This window comes from Malus sylvestris, chromosome 11 (genome assembly GCF_916048215.2).
Source record: "Malus sylvestris chromosome 11, drMalSylv7.2, whole genome shotgun sequence".
NCBI classification, from domain to species: Eukaryota; Viridiplantae; Streptophyta; class Magnoliopsida; order Rosales; family Rosaceae; genus Malus; species Malus sylvestris.
In genome coordinates this window covers 40,055,878-40,068,824 of record NC_062270.1, presented here as the reverse complement: position 1 = coordinate 40,068,824, position 12,947 = coordinate 40,055,878, and the positions used below count along the sequence as shown (strand labels likewise).

The following is a 12,947-nucleotide window of genomic DNA, read 5'->3' as shown; positions in this document are numbered from 1 at the left end:
GCTTGGGCAACCAATGACTCTCTGAGTGGCCTGCCTGCTGCAGGCAATTGCAACGCCATTGTGATTTGACTGTCTACAAAACCAGCAAATAATTCCTGCAGGAATGTGCCTTGCAGTACATAATCTGAAAGCAAATTATTTTCTCTCCTCTGTCTATGTAGTGTGCGTTCGGGTTCTGGATCAAACTGTGCAATCTGGGCAGTTCCTAATCTAATCTGGACCATGCAGTTTACAGAATCTGCAATAACACAAAAGCGTTAAAATAAATTGATTTTTTTGTGGACGAAAAATAATAAAAAATAATCAGAAAAAGTTTAAACAAAAATTATCTAACATAGTCCCCGGCAACGCCGCCAATTTCTTGATAGGATTTTTAACGTCTATGCAAATAGGGTCAAAATCACATGAAATACTTGCAAGAATACAAGGATGTTATAGTATAGATGCTCATGCAAGGTCGTTTTCCTCAAGGACTATTTGGATAATTTATGTAGAAACAATTCCTAATTAAATACTTAGAATTAAAACTTGAGAAAAGAGAGTTTGAGAGTAGGTAATATTAAAAACGAATTTTAAATAAAAACTAATATAATAGAAGAAAAGAGTTTTAAATACCAATTTATAAAGACACTAGGGTTCCACCATCACATAGCAATTTTATGTATTTTTACCAATTATTTATGATTTACACATGCCACTTCGAAGGTTAGGTTTTCCTAATATATATTATCCTCGTGATATTCAAGCAAGAACGTATATCTAACATGCAATTCGTCTGTGATATTCAGATCAAATATGAACATGCAAGACTCATTAAGTTTCATGAAAACCTTTGAAGAACCATGCAACCCCTAAAAACGTGATATTCGCCTTAGATGAAATTACAATTATCAATCACAAGAAGCAATACTCAATCATCCGGTGATATTCGACCAAATTGCATCTAATTACTTGTGTAAACATCCTAATGGTGGTCAGTCATCAAGATAATTAGATAGTTTAAAACAGTGATCAATAATTCAAAGTGTGTATGCAATCAATCATAAGCAATTAAATAAAAATTACATATTCATGCTAAGGCTCAAGGCTTCGCCCTAGCAAAATGAATTAGTTATGCATATTCATAATTGAAATCATAGAAAATATTATTAAAAATAAAAGGAATGAAAACACCTTAAAGTAGAAAATCTCCAAGAACCCTAGCCAAGTTCTTTGTCTCTGAAGTTGAATAATAATAAGCGTCCCCAAAAACTATAGACGGCCAAAGCCATATATTTGCTCAGCCCTTACAAACCCTAAGACATAGGTTTCTTAATCCAACTAGGAAACTAAGAAAAATAATAAAATCTCTTAAAAAAATAAAACCCTAATTAAACTAGGAGAATCTGCCAAGTACTTGTCCAGCCACGTTTTAGCCTCAGATCTCCTCCAAATCCGGGCCAGGATAGCTTGTTTTAAAGATAAGGACGTTCCGAACACATCTCCAGAAGGCCACGAAACCATCTGAGGTCATCTTGGGCTCCAAAAATGCAAATTAAACCCAGAAACGTCATTTTTCAACACCACGCATTGCTCCTTTATTTTATCGCCAGAAAATAACCACATGATGGAAAAATCCCAATTTTTGATACGATCAAGCTGAGTGGCTCACGAACGTCTTCCAACTGGAATTACTCCAAAATTCGTCCATTTGACCACGTTTTGCACCAGAGGAAGTTGAAAGTCCTATATTGAAAATACAATTCAAAGTATCAAAATTCTTCCAAAATATTAACCAAAATATACCAAGAATAGGGTTAAATATATAATATAAAATTCTATGAAGGATGTTTTAGAGAGAAAAAGCCTATGAATTTGTGAACAGGCAAGTTTCACACTTTGGAGTCTAAGGTTTCGTTCGGAAAGTAATTCTGAGAGGGCTTTAATCACTTCTGGGAGAAGGAGATGTGCTTCTCTATAAATCACTTTTGGTGATTTTGCTTGAAATCACGATGGCTAGTGATTTTAAGGAAAAGCAGCTCTCATGAGCTGCTTCTTAGAGTCACTTTCGAATGACCCCAATCGCCCATTGTAGCTAAATCATAAGGGGTGTAACTGATAGCTACAACTTACACATACATATAAAAGATAGCACTAAATTAGGAGAAAAACTTCAATACAGGTATTTGGACCATATGATGCTTCCGATTGCACATAAAAACACCTCTTCCTTAGGCAGGTTTACCTACATTGGCATTTATGCATGCAATCTAATATCTTAGTAGATAGGGTGTTGAGTTTCCCCTCAAATATCCTGAGTTTGAAACTCTATCATTTCTTAAATTATTTTAATAGTTTCGAAACCTCCACTTCGTCTTAATAATAATAAATTTAATATATATAAACCTATATTGGCATTCTAGACTAATAACACAACACCATTTGTTTTCAATTTCTCATGTGGCGTTATTTAATTGGTTTATGATACAGTCGCCTTAGTGTTCTTGTTTCATGTAAGTCCTATATTTTGTTCCATGATCCCATCTACTTGCTCGTTGGTCCCTACACTTTGTATGTGTTGCCATAGTACAGTGGCCCAACCGAATACCCCCTCCTAAAACATGATCTAAATTTGGAAGTTGGCATAAAAGCCATAGGGGGTTGTTAGCAGTAGCAATTGCTACACAACATAAAAAATAATAATGCTAGGGAGACCAAATTTGGAGACTAAATTTGCAAACTAAATCATGTGTCACCAATAAGACTAAGCACGTTTATCAATGTGTAAGTAATAAACTAATCATCAACTTCCATGTTTTTTAGTTTTCAAAACTTTGTCTATAAATTTAATCTCCCAAACATTACTCCAGAAAAAATAACAAAATTTGGTACGTAACTCCTGTTGATTGGCCCCTAAGCAGCAGGGTCGTCTCTGAGATTTTAGGGTCCCTGTGCTAAATTTATAAAAGCGCCCCTCCTTAAGATAGTCTTAAAAAAAATGTAGGACAATGTATTGACGCTAGAAAACAATTACTTAAATCAAAACAAAGTTTAGCACTCACTGATTGCAAGTTTAAAAATGTTAATAATAATAAGTAAAAGAGCTACAAACATAATGTTTACTAAATAATCAAAAGCACTTCACTCTTAAACAACCAAACAAGAAAACAAACTTCAAAAACTCTAACTTTAAAGTTTCACTTGAATATGTGACATTATTATATAATAATATTGAAAAAAATACCGTCTTTTATGGTGTATTATTAGCACTCAAACTATCTTATTGTGCTCTAAATTTTTATAGTTAGAAAAGAAAAAAAAAATTACGCTTATAAGGAGTCTAAGATGAGATTTTAATGTGCTAATAAAATCAATTTTTGAATATAGAACATTATCTCATAACAAAAGCAATTTTAAATATAGAATATTATTACATATAAATACTAGGTGACAAAAATTTTGAGAATCCCTTCAAATTTGGGGCCTGTGCGACTGCGCCTTTCGCACCCCAAAAACTCCCCCCTCTAAAGCAGCTACCAGCATGCAGTGGAATCTTGACAACGCCAAGGACCAAAAGCTTTGGTTGCGCCATACCATGCGTGCCCTAAGTCAAACAGTTGATGCCTTCCTCTGATACTTCCGAAAAGCTTAAAGCCTAAATCCTACTCATGTCACACGTGACGACGATCGCGTGGACATCTTCCACAACAAAACTCTCTCTGGCTTTTGCTCTAAGTTATCCGATTATAACTAAGCAAAGCAACAGATTAACTGTGATAGATCAGTATTAATACAGTTTCTTATTTGCTGCAAATCAAGCTTAATTAGCTATACATACATACATACATACATATATACACCCAAATGGTGAAGCTTTCAATATCCCCAAAATACGTCTTTCTAATTAAGATTCTAACATAAAATAATTTAATTTAAAAAAAAAATCCAAACTAAACTAAATAAAAATTATAAATAAAGAATAAGATGAAAAATAGCAAATCGTCACACACGTGAGCCAGTTAAACGTAATGATATTACTTGTTACCATAACAATGGATTTGTTTGACATGTGTTAAGGATAACTAAACAATCTTTAAATTAAATGAACTTATCTATAGAAAGAATAAACAATCCTAAGTATAAAGTTTGTACAATATAATAATATCACATCGTCATGTATATAGAAACAACCTGTTACACATAAAATAAAGGATTATCATTTTGTGTGACCTCTAACATAAGCGCACGGGGGATTGACTTTTGAGTCTTTGACTGTAGTTATGGACCTTATTGCCTCAAATCTACCTTATACGTATTACGTATATCTTTTGAGAATATCCTTGTATCATTGTAAATTTCATTATTGCCATTTTTATTGAGAATATCCTTGTATCATTGTAAGTTTCATTAGTTTCACATATAAGTTTTCAAATTTTTTACAAAGAATATTTATATATAAGAAACTATTTTTATACAAGAAAGGGAAATTATATTAAAAGGAGCATGAGTTATAAAATATAAAATATGGTAGATACACAGCTGGTAACAAAACTTGACCTATGAAGAAGTTGAATTATTGGGCATTTAAATACTTATTTAAAACAAAAATATTATAATTGGGTAATGTGCATTAATATTCCAAGTCCAAAAGAACAAGGTAACCTAATTTTATATAATAGGGAGTATGAATGATAGTGCCGTCACCTTAGAAAAATGGAAATGTCATGAAAATGTGGAGAAATTTTTTTATTATGATCGGAAAATTTTTATGGGTCGTTATACATGTGAAGAAATTTTTAATACAAATATCACACTATTTGTATAATGACACATGGTGTGTCACTCGTATTTCAAGTACCTAAAAAATTTCTTGTGAATGTGATTCGTGAATAATATATAAAATAGACAAGGACGCACGCGTGCGCACGCACACACACATGTGTGTGTATATGATTCTGTAAGAATTGACAGATCAAGGGCTAAAGGGATAAATATGTAGCAATTAAAAAGATTTCAAATTGGGAGCCCATCAACATCTTCAACCTCGGACGAAGCTCATTTAGGCCAGCTTCACATTATTCTCACAAACAAGGTCAAGCTCTTGTCTTAATGCCATGAGATTTGTTTTGCTAGTGCCATGAGATATGTTTCCCTACATTTTATTCAACTTTGTACGTATATGTGTGCAAACCATGCGTATAAATATACGATCAATGTATATGAGCATATAGTAAATGAGTTGTGGCCTCTTCCTCAATTAATTTGCCTTTAAATATCACCATCCATCCTCACATATAGAACACCTCCCCACACTTGGCACCCCCAGATTTCTAACTCTCTCCCAAACACCTAGCTAGCTAGCTTGCTTTTGCTCTCAAAGAGGAAGACCTACCTGCAGTTTTCTCTCTCTCTCTAGAAATTAATTTTAGTGTGTGAGAAGTGGCTACCTAGGTTTAATAGAAATGTCTGATGAAGAGGTAGTAGTGGAAAACCCTACAGATGAGGGAAGCCAAGATCATCAGGAAGTTTCTGATCATCATGAGCATCATAAGGATCAACTCAAACGGAAGAAACTTTCATGGCAAAAGTTGCGAAGAAACGACTCCTTGGACCTCGAGTCACGCCGTTTCACAGCTCCCCATGGCCATGCCTCCAAGGTCCATCGATCTCCATTTTTCTTATGTTCTTTAATAGTATAGTACTATTTCAATTAGATTTTATTGATATATACATATTTGGTTTATTAAATATTTTTTTTAGGTCATTTGATACAGCGGCATCTAATCTCCTCCATTTCATTTGAAGAGGTTTCGAATTTAATTCTCAAGTTGTTTTCAACAAAAAAAAAAAAAAAAAGACCAACGATTGCTGAATAGTTTTTTTTTTAATTTTTTTACAGTAGTTGTTGAATAGTTAAGAAAGAAGACAAAATAGCTTTTTTTTTTACAGCAGAATAATTTTATAAGATAAAAAGAAAACATGATTTTATTCAGAATTGGATAGAAACCTCAATTATAGAATACAAGCGGGAGGATAAAGTGGAAAAGTGCTTTGAGTGTTGTACGATGTCATATGCCACTAAAGTTCAAGGAAAATTTTTATTGGACAACAATAAGCCCAACAATGCTTTATGGCACAGATTGTTGGAAGATCAAAAATCAACACGTGCAAAAAAATGAGTGTAACAGAGATGAGAAAAGAAAATATAAGATTAAGAACGAGGATATTTGAGGTAAAGTAAGAGTAGCCGCAATTGAAAATAAAATGAGAGAAAATTGGTTGAAGTGGTTTGGACACGTGAACTGAAGACCTATAAATGCTCCGACTAGAAGATGTGACTATGAGGCGAAGGTTTATGGCAAAAACGGTAGTTGAAGGGATAGAAAGATTTTGAAAGAGACTTTAAAAAAAGATATGAAGTACTTGAAACTGATGGAAGACTTGGCGTAAAATCGAGTGCAGTGACGTTATAGAATTCATAGAGCCAATCTACTTAATGAGATAAAGTTTGATTGTTGTTGTTGTTGAACTTATTCTAAATTTATTTTCTTTTGGAATTTTTTTTAGGGTGCGGACTGGTCGGTGATAATGCACTTGGCATTTCAGAGCATTGGCATAGTTTATGGGGACATTGGTACATCACCTCTCTATGTGTATGCGAGCACCTTCACCAAAGGCATCAACCATAGCGATGACATTTTGGGTGTTCTTTCTTTGATCTTTTACACACTCACCTTAATCCCTCTGATTAAGTATGTTTTAATCGTCTTACGGGCCAATGATAACGGTGATGGTAAGATTCCATACATCTCCTAAATCTGTATAATTACAAACAAAATATTATCACTTATTAAATCCTTCGTATTTAATTATGTTCTCAACTTTTCATAGAAAATAAATAAATATAAAAAGCATCCTTTAGCTTTCGGTGTCTCATCAGCTTGAGAGATTTTTCAATATTATTGAAACACTGAGTGGTACACCATATGTCATCATACAAGTAAAGAGACACTTAAAAAATAAAAAATTTCCCCGCTTATATAATGACATGTGGTGCACCACCACGTGTTCTAGACAAATTGCAAAATTTCTCCATCAGCATATACTTTAGACTCATACGTTGTTGGTTTGAAATTTTTTATTGCTTCTTATAATTAAACTGTCAAAAAGAAAGAAGAATTCCCTTATATATAATTGAGTCCCCATTAATCTATTGTTAATTGCAGTTTTTCTTCCACTTCAAAAGTCCTAATTATGTCATTTTAATCCGACCAAAAGCCCCAACCTTTGATGTTTCGCTGTGTCATTTTCTGACACGTAAAAAGACCAAAAGAAAAAAAAAAGATACCAAGTTTGAATTTAATACAAGTTTGAGGTACGAACCTGGGAGGAACTTGTCTGGTGGAGTCTAACAAAATTATTAATTTTTAATACGCATAATGATAGGTTTTTCTAAATTGCCAATTCAATCATAGTCTTTTTTATTAAATATATATATATATATATATATAGTATACTTTTAAATATCTAAAAGAAGATCCTTACAGGGGAAAACTCGTAGGCAAATACAAGTTTGGTCAAATTGTATAGAGGGAGGAGTGTATTATTTTTTCACTAAAGTTTGAATCCTCTCTTATTCATGAAAACTTTATTTGATTTTTTAATCATATTTTAGTTGATTTTAACCCATAATTAAATTATACTAACAATACGCTTCACTAGAGTCAATGTACTCATATTGGTAAATAGAGTAAACATGACCTTAACTGTCTTTCTTAATTCTGCGAACTTACAATTCAGAAGAAAGAAATTGTTCACCATAGCAAATATAACACTTCACGTACATAATGTTATTATTTATTTTTTGTGCAGGAGGGACGTTCGCACTATACTCTTTGCTGTGTCGATATGCCAAGGTTGGTTTGACTCCGAGTCAACAAGCAGAGGATCGTGATGTTTCAAAATTTCAGCTTGAGTTGCCTACCAAAAGTGTAAAGAGGGCATCTAGGCTTAAATCTTCATTGGAGAACAGCCCATTTGCCAAATTATTTCTACTATTCGCCACCATGCTTGGTACTTCCATGGTCATTAGTGATGGTGTCCTCACTCCTTGCATGTCAGGTTAGTCAAATCTTTAATTAAGAAGAAAAAAAAAGTATCTATCTATATATCTCCTTATTTGACATGGTGGCGTGATGAAAGGTGAATATATTTCTGATTATATAGAATTTTTTAACTATGTCTCGGTTCAAAAATCTAATGAAGTTAAATTCTTTCTATATCGAATAGTTTCACTACTTATTATATTGAGATTTTTTTAAAAACAAACGATATAATATACACTAAAGGGAATGGGATATTGAGACTTTTAATATAAAACTTATTAAACAAATGATTTAGTCATAAACAATATCAATTCTGAAACTGTCTCTAAAGTTTAACAATAATCTCTCAACTTACATGCTTATTAGTGTAACTTAATAGCTGGACAAGTACATGGCCGACTCTCATATTTTAGGGGCCTTTTGCACAAGGTAGTAAATGGGCGCTTGTACAAAACTCTTGCTACACATCTAATTTATTTGTCTATAATTGTATTAATAAAGGATCTACATAGAGTATTATTACTTGAGTTATAGCTCAAATAAAAAAAAGGAAAATCATGAAATAATAAATAAAAATAAAATTTAGGGCAAAACCGGCAGAACCAAACTCTAAAATAAAAGTGGTTCCTCTCCGTATGGAGTCCATGTTATCTTATTCACAATCATAAGTTAAAATAAAAAGCAGAACCTAGAAAATTTCCCATAAATGAAGTCGAAAAAGTTGAGTAATTTTGCAATATAAGACAAAATCAAAGTTGCGTCTCCAACTCTCACATGATTAAGTGCTTAATATCTTTTGACTTGAATATTAAAATTGTTTTTGTTCCAATTTGATGGCAGTTCTGTCGGCTGTTGGAGGAATCAAAGAAGCCACATCTGCAATGACACAAGGTATTGATACAAAATATTATTTGTGTGTGGTATATAAAACGGAATGAGGATCCTCCTCAGATTCTCAGATCTTTTAATTATGTTTGTTCATTATACATTATATAGCTAGAAATTATTTTAAATTTTGTTATTTAAAATTGAACACAAACAATACTTAACGAAGATTGATAACACGATATATAATGAACTGATAAAATTAAAGGATCCTTGGATCCTCACAAAGACGATCTGGAGAGGATCCTCATTCTATAAAATAGATAGTGAAAAGATAATTTGAGTAATTTAAATTTAAATGTTTTTGGTTAAATAGTTTTAATTTAATCTGTGTGCACAGGTCGGGTTGTTTTGATATCAGTAGTCATCTTGATTGCCCTATTCATGGTTCAAAGATTTGGAACTGATAAAGTAGGCTACATTTTTGCACCAATTATTTGCATTTGGTTTACCATGATTGGTGGAATTGGCGTCTACAACTTCATCGAGTTTGATCCGACGGTGGTCAAGGCTCTAAATCCACAATACATAGTAGATTACTTCAGGAGGAACAAAAAAGACGCTTGGATTTCTCTTGGTGGCATTGTCTTAGCCATAACAGGTTTACAATTAATTTCATGCAAAGTAACATAAAAAATTAATTTCTAAATAAGACCATATAAAGGATTTGGAAAGAGTTTAAAAATTCAATGGTATTCATTCAAGATTTTAAATGAATTTATAAAAATTCAACGTTATTCAATTAGCATTTTTAAAGAGGTTCTACAAGTTCATACTTCATAGATTAAATCCTGGTGTAATCAAGATTTTGAAAGAATTTATAGAAGTATCATGATTTGATTTTAAAGAATTTTCAAAAGGTATTTTGATGGGCTTAGAGGGTGTTCATAATGTATTTTAGACTTTTAACAAATCCAGTCTCTCACCTGTAGATTTTAAAAGAATTCACAAGTAATCTGCATAAGCCCATTAAAACTCCATGAATTTATAATTCTTTTAAAATTCTATAGAATTCCTATGTACACCCCTAAACTATTTATTAGTTAAATGTTAATTTCTTTCAAAAATAGATAATACATAATGTATTTTTACCATACAAATTTCATAATCGGAACTATTTAATGTCTCAATCTTCAATCGCAGGAACTGAAGCTTTATTTGCTGACGTGGGACACTTCACAGTACAATCCATTCAAATAAGTATGTGCACAATTACTTATCCAGCTATCATATTGGCATACACTGGACAAGCCTCTTTTCTTCGCAAGCACCATCTTCTTGTTGCAGATACCTTCTTCAAGTCCATACCAAGTAAGTGTATATCTTTACTAATTAATAAAACACTCATTGTCAATCAAAACCCTATGAAATTATCAGTTTAACCTTTTACGAGCTAACTATCAAATATGTATACCTCAATATTAACAACCATATATAATAACTAACTTAGGTGGTTGCATAATTTTTTAATTGTGTACTAATTGTGCTGAATGCATGCAGAGCCTTTGTATTGGCCTATGTTTGTAGTGGCTGTAATGGCAGCGATCATAGCTAGTCAAGCTATGATTTCAGGGACTTTCTCTATAATCCAACAATCACTATCATTAGGGTGTTTCCCTCGTGTGAAAATCGTGCACACATCAACCAAGTATGCCGGACAAGTTTATATTCCGGAAGTGAACTACCTTCTCATGTTAGCTTGTGTTGGAGTCACTTTAGGGTTTCGAAGCACTGCAAAGATCGGAAATGCATATGGTAATGTTCTCTTTACAAACTTAATTATGTCATCAAACAAATGCTTATGTTGCCAAAATCTGAGTCACCGTCTTACATTAAAAAATAGTCGAATTAATGTATGATCCACATTCAGTCTGACAGGAAAATATTTATGTGCACATTAAACTAAAAATGAATGACTTTGTCTAATTGTCATACGTATATATATGTACAGGTGTAGCAGTGGTGTTTGTAACGACGCTTACATCATCCTTCCTAGTGCTAATCATGATCATGATATGGAAGACCAACATATTCCTCGTCATCTCATATGTTCTTGTTATTGGAAGTGTAGAGCTTCTGTATCTAAGTTCAGTGCTCTACAAACTTGACCAGGGCGGATATCTTCCCCTCGCGTTTGCTACATTGTTGATGTTTATAATGTTTGTGTGGAATGATGTGCATCGAAGAAAGTACTATTACGAGCTTGAACACAAAATTTCTCCCGAACAACTCAAGGAAATTGCTGTTGATGCAAACTTTTCTCGTATGCCTGGCCTCGCCATGTTCTATTCGGAACTTGTTCAAGGCATTCCGCCAATCTTCAATCATTACGCTGCTAATGTGCCTGCATTGCACTCCGTCCTTGTTTTTGTCTCAATCAAATCGTTGCCTATAAGCAAGGTTCCATTGGAAGAGCGCTTTCTTTTTCGGCAAGTAGAGGCTAAGGATCTGAATGTGTTCCGATGCGTTGCTAGATATGGGTACACCGATGTTCGCAATGAGAACGAACCCTTCGAAGGATTGTTGGTGGAGAAGTTGAAAGAGTTCATAAAGGATAATTTTTGGATATCTCAAACAAATATTATGCACAGTAGCGTTTATGGGGATACCAAGTTGGAGATCGAGGAAGAATTCGAAGACAGTACTTTGGCTAACGGTGGAGAGAAAGGAAAGGAGGATTTGAAGCAGCAAGTTGATGATCATGATAAGCAACAAGATTTGTTGGACAGAGAGATTGAGGCAATAGACAAAGCATGGAGGCGGGGAGTTGTTCATTTGATTGGGGAAAATGAAGTGACGGCTGCCAAAGGAGCTGGCATAGCGAAAAGAATTGTGATCGATTACGCTTACAATTTCTTGAAGAGAAATTTGAGGCAGAGTGACAAAGTGTTTGATATTCCTCACAAGCGGCTGTTGAAAGTGGGCATGACTTATGAACTTTAGAGCAAAAGAAAGTGGATACAAATTTTAGTACATGCTTGAGACAAGCTATTTAAGGTGATTAATTACTAGCTAGCTAGCTAGCTACATCAAATAAATAAATAAATCAAGAATTCTGGAATTAGGTTTGAGTTCTTACAAATTAAAAATGTTATCAGGTGACCGAGAGCTCTTCCGGCCACGAGGTAGACTACAATTGTAATATATACATACGCTTATATGCAATGCTCCATTGCTAATGTATTATGACACGTTGGTTTTGTAAAGTAGCAATTGGTTGTTCATTCTATGAATTTTGTCTAAAAGTTTTTCTTCCTTTTTTTTATGGTCTACCCTCTTACATGTTCTTTTTCTAGTGCAATATATTACTGATTGTATTAGAATCCCGGTGATAGTTCAAATAATATTATTAATTCATGTGTTATATTATTGATTGAGAACATGTATATTTATACTTTATATTATTTATATACACCTAAAGACATGGATGGACTTAGTAATGGAGGATTTAAAAAGAAAATATAACGTGGTGGCTCATGAATTGGGAAAATATGGACTTAGCAATGGAGGATTTAATAGATGGAGGAGGAACCACTTTGATTATTTCTATTCTTTGAAATTGATTTGGAGAATGATAATTGATTCACTACAACAGTTTGGGTTTTTTACGACTTGAAATATGCAGCGTACAGTACTGGCATGCCTTAAATGATATTATTCACGACATTCGTAAAGTTCATGTTATAATACTTGCACATAATCTAGCATTCACGGCATCACTTTTGTGCAAGTCGTTAAATAAAAATATTTACGGCTTAAGCGTCGTGTGTCGTATTTGACAATTTACACGACACACTTTCCTTCTCTTTTGAGGCATCGCGTTATGTCGTAAAGTGAATTTTCTATATATTTGGGTCCATACCTTCACTACAAGAAAATATAGATTAGGTGACGAAATTGATTGTGACGCCTAAAAATTTGTCACATACTATAAGAATCCGTGAGGAATTATTCATTTGCGTCACACATATCTACTCT

At 33.3% G+C, this 12,947-nt stretch overlaps 2 protein-coding genes and 1 long non-coding RNA gene across 14 annotated transcripts in view; 2 read left to right on the top strand and 1 right to left on the bottom strand.

The window, feature by feature from the left end:
- LOC126590109 (potassium transporter 5-like) overlaps positions 1-12,947 on the top strand; it is a 69,349-nt gene that overhangs the window by 25,461 nt on the left and 30,941 nt on the right. Inside the window, exons 1-8 of one of the 10 annotated variants that reach the window (XM_050255630.1) lie at positions 5,035-5,636; positions 6,547-6,772; positions 7,852-8,100; positions 8,925-8,975; positions 9,310-9,570; positions 10,113-10,280; positions 10,470-10,724; positions 10,921-12,169. The exons of 6 other annotated variants lie outside the window; for them this stretch is intronic. In XM_050255630.1, coding sequence (XP_050111587.1) covers positions 5,442-5,636; positions 6,547-6,772; positions 7,852-8,100; positions 8,925-8,975; positions 9,310-9,570; positions 10,113-10,280; positions 10,470-10,724; positions 10,921-11,912 — 2,397 coding nt within the window. In that variant the 5' untranslated portion in view covers positions 5,035-5,441 and the 3' untranslated portion in view covers positions 11,913-12,169. Of the gene's footprint in view, positions 1-5,034; positions 5,637-6,546; positions 6,773-7,851; positions 8,101-8,924; positions 8,976-9,309; positions 9,571-10,112; positions 10,281-10,469; positions 10,725-10,920; positions 12,170-12,947 lie in introns of those variants that run through there. 3 more of the 10 variants (XM_050255626.1, XM_050255632.1, XM_050255629.1) reach the window with 3 other exon arrangements.
- Positions 1-12,947, top strand: part of LOC126590113 (wee1-like protein kinase) — a 68,802-nt gene that overhangs the window by 42,819 nt on the left and 13,036 nt on the right. Inside the window, exon 12 of one of the 2 annotated variants that reach the window (XR_007612064.1) lies at positions 1,891-2,068. The exons of the other annotated variant lie outside the window; for it this stretch is intronic. The gene's annotated coding sequence lies outside the window, so the exon portion shown is untranslated. Of the gene's footprint in view, positions 1-1,890; positions 2,069-12,947 lie in introns of those variants that run through there. 2 annotated transcript variants of the gene reach the window in all.
- LOC126590116 (uncharacterized) overlaps positions 1-12,947 on the bottom strand; it is a 37,039-nt gene that overhangs the window by 18,040 nt on the left and 6,052 nt on the right. The gene's annotated exons all lie outside the window — the stretch shown is intronic.